Source organism: Agelaius phoeniceus, chromosome 2 (assembly GCF_051311805.1).
Source record: "Agelaius phoeniceus isolate bAgePho1 chromosome 2, bAgePho1.hap1, whole genome shotgun sequence".
In the NCBI taxonomy this organism is placed as follows: Eukaryota; Metazoa; Chordata; class Aves; order Passeriformes; family Icteridae; genus Agelaius; species Agelaius phoeniceus.
Window position 1 is genome coordinate 15,606,320 of NC_135266.1, and position 10,894 is coordinate 15,617,213.

Consider the following 10,894-nt stretch of genomic DNA (forward strand, 5'->3'; position numbering starts at 1 on the left):
GAGCGGGGACGGGGAGCGGGGCCTGGGCGCGTCCTGCGCCGCCGGAGTCCGCCGTGCCGCGGGGGGGCGCTGTGGCCGGGTCGGCGCAGCGGCCGGAGCGCAGCGCACGAGCCCGCGCAGCCCCGGCCCCGCCGCTGGTCCCGCCCGGAGCCGCCGCCGAGCCCGAACCGCCGCCCCCGCCCGGAGCCCCTCCCGCCGCCCCTCCCGCAGCCCCTCCGCGGCGGAGCGTTCGGCGCCATGCCCAAGAATAAAGGTGAGTCGCTCTTTCCCTCCGCCGGGCTCGCGGCGGCGCGGCCGGGGCCGGGCGCGGTCTCGCAGGGCAGGCCCGGGGGCCCCTCACGTGGGCGCCGCCGGAGCCCGGAGCCCGCAGGCGGAGGGGCCCTCCCGGCAGCCCGGCGGGTCCCGGGCCGGTTCCGCCTGCCGGGCGCGCTCCGGAGGCCGCTGAGGCCCGGCCGGGAGCGGGAGGCCCTGCCCGCGGCTCGCTTGTCAGGAGCGGCCCTGCCGAGGAGGCGGCCGGGCCCCTCCGTGCCCTCGCTGCCGCTTCCCTTCTTTCGTACTCCGGAAAGGAAACGCAGAAACCATGAGGGAAAGGGAGCAGCAGATTTTAACAGCGGGGCAAGTATGAGCTGCTCTTATGCTCTTCGTGAAGAGCATCTAATCCTGTTGCCACGTGTGTGCCTTTTAAAAAGGGCAGCTTCACTCGGAGGGTAAGCTTCCTCTTGAGTATTTCAGGGATTTCAGCAGCGCAGTAACTGAAGTTATTCATCTGCTCTTGAAGATGACGTGCATCAGGCTATCCCACCGCTAGTTTTGAGGTATTTGGTAGCAGGGATCACAAAAACTGAAAATGGCCATCTTGTGAAAATCATTTTGAAGGCTGCTGTCACTCCAGAGCAACCAGGACAGCTTAAACAGTGGAGAGCCCAATGTTTAATTACTTTGTTACTACCCAGATAAAAATTCAGACTTAAAAGTTAGCAAAAAATCTGGATCTGGGTGGGATACTTAAAATTGTCATTTAGAATGCAAGCATAAAAATCTCCATAAGTCTGACTTTTTTCATTCACTGTGTCCAGAGACAGTAACACCTGCTTTTTACTTCTTCCACTTAATTTAGGCAAAGGAGGTAAAAACAGGCGACGAGGTAAGAATGAGAATGAATCAGAAAAAAGAGAACTGGTCTTCAAAGAAGATGGGCAAGGTGAGTTTTTAACTATAGTATGGCAATGTCATTGTTTTCAGTCACATACTGTGACAGAATAGAGAGAGGTATTCTTATTGGGGTTGTATTTGAATTCCAAATGACATATTGAATGTAAGAGAAAGACAGTAGGAAAAGGAGAATTTTCAATACCTTCACTGCTTAAGAATGACGTTTTCCTCTTCTTGAACTTAGTGCATGCTCTGTGTAAAACAGCACTTAAACATTTCCTAGAAACCTCTTTATAGCTTGGTGTGAGGGTCTGTGAGCAGCTGGCTTGGCAGATGCGGTTCAGTTTTGCCAGTAATTGTCCCTGGGATACACAGTCCCACTTTCTGTTCTGTAAGGACTCTAACATCTCTTGGACCCTTCACTGAGCTCCCTGAAGTCGCTGATGTGGCAGAGCAGCTCATCTCACTGATCTGTCCCCTGGTTCATTTGGCTGCTGAGCTGAAGTCTAGCAGTTATTGAAACAGGAGCAGTAAGTGGGATGCTGTGTGGTGAAGTAAGGCATAGGAGAGTTCATGGGGGATGACTGGGATTCCCATCTGCCCTGCCTTTGGTGACAGTGAGCTCACCTCCCTTTCAGCTCGCCCTGCCTTGTGTGCCCCACTCTGGTGGTTGCTCACATAATGTGAGTGCTTTCCTAGTAACCAATTAATCAGTTGGTTTGTTAGAAATATGGGAAGGGTACTGATTTAAATCACTGTAGAAGTGCCACTGAACAAATTTCTGGTATTTTGTATTGGTTGTAAGCAGAAAAGGAGTTTATTTTTATGTACATCTGAAACTTAAGATTCTTTACATCTCCCAAGCAAAATCTATTTAATGAAACATTATTCTCAGTTATGTACAGTCTCCTGGTTCACTGGACTGTCTAATTTGTGTGAAGTTCTCCAGTATGTGATTTTTTTGCAGCTTGGTGAGGGAGAAGATGAAATACAAGGTGAAGAGATTGAGGGTGGGGTTAGAGAGGTGCTTCACAGACCTCAGCTGAAGTCTGCTGTTTGCCTTGCCTTGCAGTGTCTGATAAGGGTTCTGTCCTTTCAAGGACAGAGGGGTGCTGTCCACAGAGCCTCTGCAAGAGGGATTCAGAGTCCCAGTGGGTGGCTGTACAGGGCATGCAGCTTTCTCCTGCCTCAGTGACAGCACTGAGGTGTTGTCCTTTAAGACAGGTGCTGTGATGTTGTCATGTACTTAAATACTTTGAGTGTGACTCAGTAGCTCTGAGATTTTCTGTAGCAAACATTTGAGAGGGAACGAAAGGGTGGATGCAACCAAGAAGGAGCAGTATTTGAAAATGTTAACATCAACAGTGATACAAAACTGTGATACATTCAGCAGCCTGTGTGGGTGCTTGAAGCTCCTGTCAGCAGTTCATGTTTGATAAAATATTACAGCAGATTTGGGTTACAGTGGGAAAGTTATTGGTTGTGTCTTGAAGCTGGATTTGTTCAGAAGTTTTGCTCTGTGGCACTATGGGACATAACTTAGTGGTGGACTTAACTGTGCTGGGTTAATGGTTGTACTTGTTGATCCTAAAGATCTTTTCCAGCCTAAACGATTCTGTGTTTCTCTATGTTACCATCTCTTTCAGAATATGCCCAGGTGATCAAGATGTTAGGCAATGGAAGACTGGAGGCATTATGTTTTGATGGTGTGAAGAGGTTATGTCACATTAGAGGGAAGCTAAGAAAAAAGGTAATTCTGAAGCATTGCAATAGGAAACAGTGACATTATGCATCATATGTAATTGTAAAAATTTACATATGTAGCTTGTTACAAAAACAAATATTTCTACTGCACTTAATATTTTAAACTACTTTTTTTGATAGTAAACTAGTCTGTCCTTCTGTTTCCATTGCTGACACAAGAATAGGCAGTCTTTGGCTCTTGGGTGAAGCTCACAGTTGAAGGGCTGCCTTTCCATGTGCATTTTTCAGGGGAAGGTTTTTTTGGCTGCTTATTAAATACAAGCTTTTCATATTCTAGAAAATTATACATATATGAAATACTAAAAATCTCCCTAATTGCAGATGGGGAGCTTGGTGACTATATAGAAAATACACCTCCAATGCCATTGTTTCATTGTCCACTTCATCAGTTCCCAAAATATTTCTGTTGGAAGCTAGTCTGCAAAGATTTGTACCTTCAGGGATATCAGGTGTAAATGTTTGCATTCTTAAGTTTGCCATCTTCAGATGGTGTCCCCTCTGGCCCTTGTTAGGTGTTACATCTTCCTGTCCTCTGCTGGTGTATGGTAAGGAGGAGGTCCCTCAGTCTGTTTCCAGTGAAAACAGACTTTCACTGTCTTCATTCTGGATTGTTCCATTTTTTGGACAGCACTGAGTGCATGTGTCTTGGGATCAGTGTAAGAAGTGCTATAGTTGACTGCAAGAAACTGTTGAAGGTGGTGGAGAATGTGCATAAATAAACACTAAGTTAACATCAACAGTGCATAATTAATTTCTTGCTACAAAAAGCACCACTTATCTATTCCTTATGTTTAAAAGAAGGGAAATTCCAACTGAAATTAGTTCAGTCTCCAAAAAAATCAAGTAGGTGTGGGATAGAACTCACATAGAACCACCCTGTGCATTTAAAAGCATATCCTCTTCTGCAGATTTCTGGTTAGCATAGTTTCTGGAAACAACTCAGTTCATTTTCTTGTGCTCTTCACTGTTCTTGTCCATCACCCCCTTCACTGGGTTTTTCTTTAATTTTTGCCCTTGAAGAGCTCACTTCACAGAGTTCACAACTTGTGCCTTGATGCATTCCTTCTGTTTTCTCAGATGTTAAGGCTTAGGAAACACCTTGTTGGATAGAAGCTCTTCAAAGAACTCTGATTACCCTGTAATAGCTCCATAACATGTCAAAATAACTATGAGTATTTATGACCTTGGATTTGCTGTTAAAACATTAAATTGGACATTTTTAGCATTCTGGTTAGAAAATTAAGGTGGTGGCTGTAATGAAAGGTTTGTCTCTCCATAAATCTAAATGTGCAGTTTGGTTATTGTGTTATACAACAGAAGTTGAATTTTTGTAACACTTGTTTTCTCCTTCAGGTCTGGATAAATACATCTGATATTATATTGATTGGCTTAAGAGACTACCAGGTAAAAATCCAGTATTATATGCCACTATAAGGAGTATCTTACAAGTATCTTTATTTACTGTTAAATTGCAGCAGGTGTTGTGAGGAAATTCCTGTCTAACTTTGCATTTGTATTTAGTTATGCTAAATCATGATTTTTAGTTTCCTTGTACTACAGGAAGATTGTAATGAGTAGACAAATTCTGGTTTGACTTGTTCTTTTAAATTGCACCCTGAAAGTTTGTGAGTGAAGGTGCTTATTGTCATCAAGCTTGACCTGGTTTTTTTCCCAGATGGAGCCATTTGGTGCTTGCATCCTGTGGTACAAAAGGAGATGGAGTCAAGTACCAAACATTTTATGGTGACAATTAGAATTGCTGGTAATCAGAATTTTGGGTCCTTTATGTTTAGGCTTTTACCTTAAGAGGGAAATTAATCAGTAATTAGTTTGTACTAAAATTTCCAAAAATGGAGTGGCGTAACTTTACATAATACAAACAGTAATGGGAAACTGGAAAAAATTGAAAGTTGTCAGGTTTTCATTAGGTGAATGCCTTTCATGCATGAATGTTCGTGTTGTCAGCAGTTGTTGAAGATAGATTCTGCTTCTGAAATGTTCATTAGGTTTATAAAACATGTAAGATACTGTCACTTACTGTATATAATAAAGTACATAAAACTAGGAATTTTCTGGTTTTGACTTCACCAAGGGAAATATAGGTTGGATATTAGGAAGAAGTTTTTTATGGAAAGAATGATAAAGTACTGGAATGACCACCACAGAGAGGTGGTGGAGTCGCCATCCCTGGATGTGTTTTAAAAAAAACTGGATGTGGCACTTGGTGCCATGGTTTGGTTGAGGTGTTAGGGCTGGGTTGGACTCAATGAGTCTCTTTAAGGTCTCTTGCAACCCAGTCATTCTGTGATTCCTGATTGACCTCAACACTTCACTATGTGTGTTGTCTGAAGAAAGATTAATTTCAAAGGCATGAAACTGAGCTTGTCAAGTCGTTGAATACTCGAGATTTCTCATTTGTCTCAACCTCTCTTTTGTCTTGTTGCCCAGGGAAGTTGTGGTTTCCCCATCTCTGGCAGTGTTCAATGCCAGATCGAGTGCCTGGTCTAGTGGAAGGTGTCCCCGCCCATGGCAGGGAGTTGGAAGTAGATGATCTTTAAGGTCCCTTCCAATCCAAACCATTCTGTGAATTTATAAATTACTTGCAATTGGAGATAATTAAGTTGTCACTCAGAAGAAATTAAAATACTCCAATGTGTTTACTTCACATTTAAAGGAACTGGAGGGGAAGGAAGAACAAGATGTTCTTCTGTAAATATTATAGGTGTTAATCCACTGTAAATAATATAGTTGTTATAAATAATGCAGTCTGCTGAGGTTAATAGTTTTCTTTTTCCTTCATAGATGACTAATACATTCTAATAAATTCTTATTTAGGATAACAAGGCTGATGTTATTCTAAAATACAATGCAGATGAAGCCAGAAGCCTGAAAGCATATGGGGAGCTTCCAGAACATGGTAAGAATCTTTTTACTTCAAATTGGAAGTTCATGTTGGGTAAGAATACTCAGTCTGTCTTGGCACAGTGTGAGTGCACTCCTTAACTTCTCCAAATTCCTTCATAGCTAAAATCAATGAAACAGACACATTTGGTCCTGGAGATGATGATGAAATCCAGTTTGATGATATTGGAGATGATGATGAAGATATTGATGATGTAAGTAGTAAATGTGTATTTTTATCATATGCTTGAAGCTCTCATCTTTGGCATTAAGCTGTTGTTAGTTCTACAGCAGGGAATACATGGATGTTCAGGATAGCTCCTCAGGGACTGCCTCAGGGAGTGCTGTGGTGCATTCATGCCAGCTTTCTGTCCTCTCTCCTGTCCTACAGTCAATCCCGTGCTGACTTCTAAACCCATGGTACAGTTAGTGTCACACTGCTAAAACACACACAGAGAGCAGTCTGAAGGTGCCTAAAAGCAATCAGTCATTTGACACCCCCCAGTTCCTCTAGGTTTCACAGCCTCACTGTCCCACCAGAACTGCAGCAATAATTAAGGAATTTGGTTTTTAAAAATAAAGGTTTTAAGTCTCCATTTTTCTTTACATAAAAACTCCAAAAAGCTGCATCCTAGTAGTTTTTCTAAAGCTAACCATAATCTTGACTGTCACAGTCACTTGTATTACTGCTTACCACTAAACTGTAGTAATTGGTCATGCACACTCTGAAATTATAGTAGTAAAATTGTTACAATTCAAATTTTATAGTAAATTGCAGAAGTAGTATCTGCTGTGCAATGTTTTCTAAGTTGATGCACTTTAATTTACAGCTGAGAGATGAATGTGTGCAGGGTCAGCTGGCTGAGAGGATAAGTAGTAACTTACTGAGCCAGTGATTTAACTTAATTGGATAGACTGCTCTAAGAATACTATTATACTTTAATTCTTCATCTTTTTAGTCCTCTCTCTGAGTTGATAATATGACTAATTCTTTTAAAATGCTTCTATTATTCTGACTTTTTTGAGGTTATCAATATATGGTTCATTAGATCAAGTATTTTAAAAATACCAAAATGCTGAAGAATTTTTTTTCAGACTTTCGAAAATTTCACTTTGGGCCTGTCAGTGGTTGAGCTTACTGAAGATTTAGCTCATTGAAGCCAGTAAAACTAGTACTGCATGCTTTTAATAATGAGGCTGTTGTAAGACATCAAAGAGATAAGTAGCTGTAGGACAAATTTGCAAACTAATGGATCTGTGTGTGGGGTTAAGTGAGAAGCTATGATTGTTTTTAAGCTTTTGTCAGCTCTTCAATAAAATATTAATATCATGCTCTAAGAAAGTAAAAGATGCAAAGAAAAGATGTGAGTAACCTCTCTGAGGATCACTGTCATATATCTGGAATGAAGTCCAGTTTCCAAGGTCATTCTTAAACAGGAGGAACTTGGTGGATCCTTTCCTTTGTTTTTTTGTATCAGAAGGACGATTGGAAAGTTGCTACTTAGGGAAGTGACTCCCAAATTTGGTTTTATTTTCATTTGTGAGAATCATGGGCTAATTTATGGCTGTTCTAGTGATGTATAATTGTACTGCAGAGGCTGTGGTTATGCAGAATTGCTCACCTGCGTGACCATAGTATTGTCACAGGGCTTGCGGGGACAAAGGCAGGGAGCAGTTGTTATTTGTTAAGAAAACAGGGTATAAGCTGAAGCAAAACAGGACTGTCTAAGTTCAGGAAGTCTCCTGTTGAACTGTAAAAATAACTTTTAAAAAGTTATTGATGAAAAATACACTTGGATGAAATACATGGTGTGGTGTTTTTGCTTTTCAGATCTAATTTGGAGCAGAGGTTTACATTCCAACTTTTTTCCTCCAAGGATTGTTCTACATTGATACTTCAATTATTTCTTGGGTGATGTCCCTTACTTTTAAGAAGACTGAAAATTCTCAGTAAAGAGTGTAGTTTGTTACATCAAAAGGATTTATTTTCAATGTTTGTTTTAAAGTATTTATATTTCTTTAGAAATGGATAACGCTGGATTATCACAAAGGTTCAATGACATGCCACAAATATTTTGTCTCTTCACCAATTAGAGCTTTTATCTCTGGATGTAAGTGAGATACAGTGACATGGGCTGTAAAAGACTGCATTTTTCCCTCTTCTGCTTTCATCACTACAATTCCAGTTAAACTTGTATTTTGAAATAAAAATTGTTTACCCTGTAATTATCATGGATTTTGATTAAAGGCAAATAACCCAGTTCAGATTAGTATCAAATCATACTATGCAGTGTCTGTCCTTATACCCTTGCCTTGATGTTAACTTTAAAAAAAATTTTGATAATATAAGAGGAAGGCAGAAATCTGCATTTAAACTCACAATGCATGATGAATCTGCTTTTCGTGTCTAGTAGCATGCTGCTATTTTTATACTGATTTTGATAATTAAAAACACTCATTATTTCAAAGATGTCAATTTTCCATGGTGGAGGGAGGGATGGGAGAGGAGTAAGGATGAACAGTGAGCAGCATCTCAAATTTGCAATTTTTTGGAAACTGCAGTGGCTGAGCTGCAGCTGCAGACAATGAACATTGGGTGGCACCTGACTGAACAGGGAGACACAAATGCAAAGCCTTCACAGTGGGGTTTGTACTGAAAAATGCATAAAATAGGTTTTCCCCAAAGTAAATGCTTAACATTCTTGATATGTTAAACATGTAGAATATTTTTACATTATATAAAAGGTTATGTTAAGAGTAGAGTTTTATTTTAATCTGAAATTCCATACATTGTAAGGTGCAACATAAAAGCTTATGTGAACTTTGAATAACAATATAAATAAGTTTGTGTCAAAAGTAGAAAGAATCTTCTCATCCAGAATAAATCAATGAAATAGACTACTGGAAAGATTCTTGTCCACCTTCAGACTGGAGGAGTCAGTTGAGAAACTGAATAAAGACTAACATCATCATGCAAATATTATTTTGTGGTAGCCTTAGTGTCTTTGTCTTTAATAATGTATTTAACAACTCTGAAACAGGTTAATGAAAAAATTCCTTTTGTGCCATAAAGATCTGATTCTTGACACTTGTATTCCTTATACAGTCTTTTTGGTATGATGTAAAGTGACTACCCCAATAGATAAAAAGAAAATGGCTTTAAATACAGAGTGGCCTCTTTGCTTTATATGTATTTTTAAGGAGATTTAAACATCCAGAGCTTTTGTAAAAATGTCTTCTCTTTTTCTTTCATTATGGTGTCTATTTTCCTTTACATGGATCAGGTACCCTGCTCTAGGAAGAACATTTTCTTAGTATTAAGTAATTATTTCATGGATTTTAACTATCTGCTGTAAAAACTTGGTAAGTATTGAGGGAAAGATACTACCAATACAGCATTCTTACTTAACTGATCTTAAATGTATGAATTTACTGTCTTTGTATGTCTGTAAGGTTCAATTGTGAAGGAACATAAATGGTGTAACGTTTCAGAATAAGGCTTATAAATCACTTCTAAGTTCATTGCTTTCCTCATTGTATTCAGCAGGCTAAGCAGCTCTGAGAATGGTTAAAAGCTCCCAAAGTTCTTGAGGTGTGTGTTTCAGTTGTGCTAGCAGGGAGGTTAGTGATTACACTGCAGAAAACATGTACTGAAGATTCAGGTATTATGGGAACTGTACTTTGCAATCTGATATTCTGTATGTGAAATGTAAATGCATGGTCAATGCTAAGGGGAAGCAGGTACATAGTGCTGCTTGAGGGAGCCTACAGTTCTCAGTGTGACACAGACTGCAGCTGTGGGTCAGAGATGGAGCTGTTCCTGTCAGAATCAGTTCTGGTTTGTCCTGAGATTCCTTCCAGTCTTCTTTGCTCCCACATTCATGTCTGGCTTTACCTAAACTGCAGATTTTAGGGAAATTTCTTACTTAACTATTAATTTCTTAGTGCACCAGCTTAACACCCTGAGGTTTCTACTCATAAGCTGGGCTGTATGGCCTTTGTGAGTACCCTTGGTCACCTTGTTTCTGTCATCTGCTCAAGCTCCCTTCACCGTCTAATCTAGGCAGCTTGATATCATCCCTATTGCCTTTTTTTCCTTTGGGGCCAGAAAAACAGCTTGCACAAGAAGCTGGCTTTCCCATATCTCTGTTCAGAGCACAGTGGTAGAACAGCAGCTGCCAGCTAGAGCATTGCAAGGTTGCTGACTCCAAAGCTGTGAAAGGCCTTCCATCTGTAAAGTATTTTCTAGATAAATTTTTAATTATTCTTGTGTGAGAATTGCAGCTGTCTTTTTCCCTAGAGTACAGAATTGAAAGCAGGGATACAAAAATTATTCTCCCACAGCTAAAATACAAACTTTGTGTTCTCTGTTGTTTCCCACTTCAAGGTTTTCTCTGTGATTAACATTTTGAAAAATTATTTTTGTCCATTGTTCCAAATCTTGTCTCTTCACCTTACAATAGGGCAACTGTACATTTGCTTGGAGAGCCCTAATGCTTCTCCACCCTAATCCTTAAATACAGTCCAGACACAGCAGCTGAAAAAGGTGTATGAGAAACAATCTCTCGTTCCCTGCTCAAGAGGAGGAGCTGTTAACCATGGCTGCTGAGCTGTGTGCCATTTATTTGTTACTGCTGATAGGTGGTGCCATGGTTGTGCTCTGCGTGTGCCAGCACGCAGGTCTGAGGTGCTGTGTGCTGGTGCCATGCAGATATGTGATACAGGCCATAAATCTCATATGTGGTACCATATTGTACACACACACTCCTAAATCAGTGTACACATAGAACCTGCAGAGTTAGGCTGGCACAAGGGTTGCTTTGTCCCCTGGCTGATGTCCATGGATGGCAGTGAGCTGATGACCAAGGCTGGCAGGTTGCTCTGGGTGGTATCCAGCCACACTGCACAGGTTCTTCATGATTAACTGGTAGGACTGGTGGCATCTCTGAGTGTGAAACCATGCTGGGACTGCTGCTCCCTGAGACCCTCTGGCCATAAGGTAAGTCCTGCTCTCAGGTGAATTGGGGTGTCAACTGTTCCTGCAGTTGAGCAAGCTCCAATCGAATCCATAATTATT

The 10,894-nt window shown here is 40.9% G+C and overlaps 1 protein-coding gene across 1 annotated transcript; it reads left to right on the forward strand.

Annotated features, from left to right (window-relative positions):
- Nucleotides 1-85: 85 nt before the first annotated feature.
- On the forward strand, nt 86-8,985 carry EIF1AX (eukaryotic translation initiation factor 1A X-linked). The gene is made up of 7 exons (XM_054655152.2): nt 86-253; nt 1,118-1,201; nt 2,799-2,902; nt 4,270-4,320; nt 5,752-5,833; nt 5,941-6,032; nt 7,649-8,985. Exons 1-7 carry the CDS (start codon nt 238-240, stop codon nt 7,652-7,654), a joined length of 435 nt encoding a protein of 144 aa, XP_054511127.1. The 5' UTR covers nt 86-237; the 3' UTR covers nt 7,655-8,985.
- Nucleotides 8,986-10,894: the final 1,909 nt, after the last annotated feature.

Bases quoted from the DNA above. Each gene is read 5' to 3' on its own strand.
- EIF1AX (XM_054655152.2), top strand. The intron at 1,202-2,798 runs GTGAGTTTTTAA...CATCTCTTTCAG, and splicing joins CTTCAAAGAAGATGGGCAAG to AATATGCCCAGGTGATCAAG. The intron at 2,903-4,269 runs GTAATTCTGAAG...TTTCTCCTTCAG, and splicing joins GAGGGAAGCTAAGAAAAAAG to GTCTGGATAAATACATCTGA.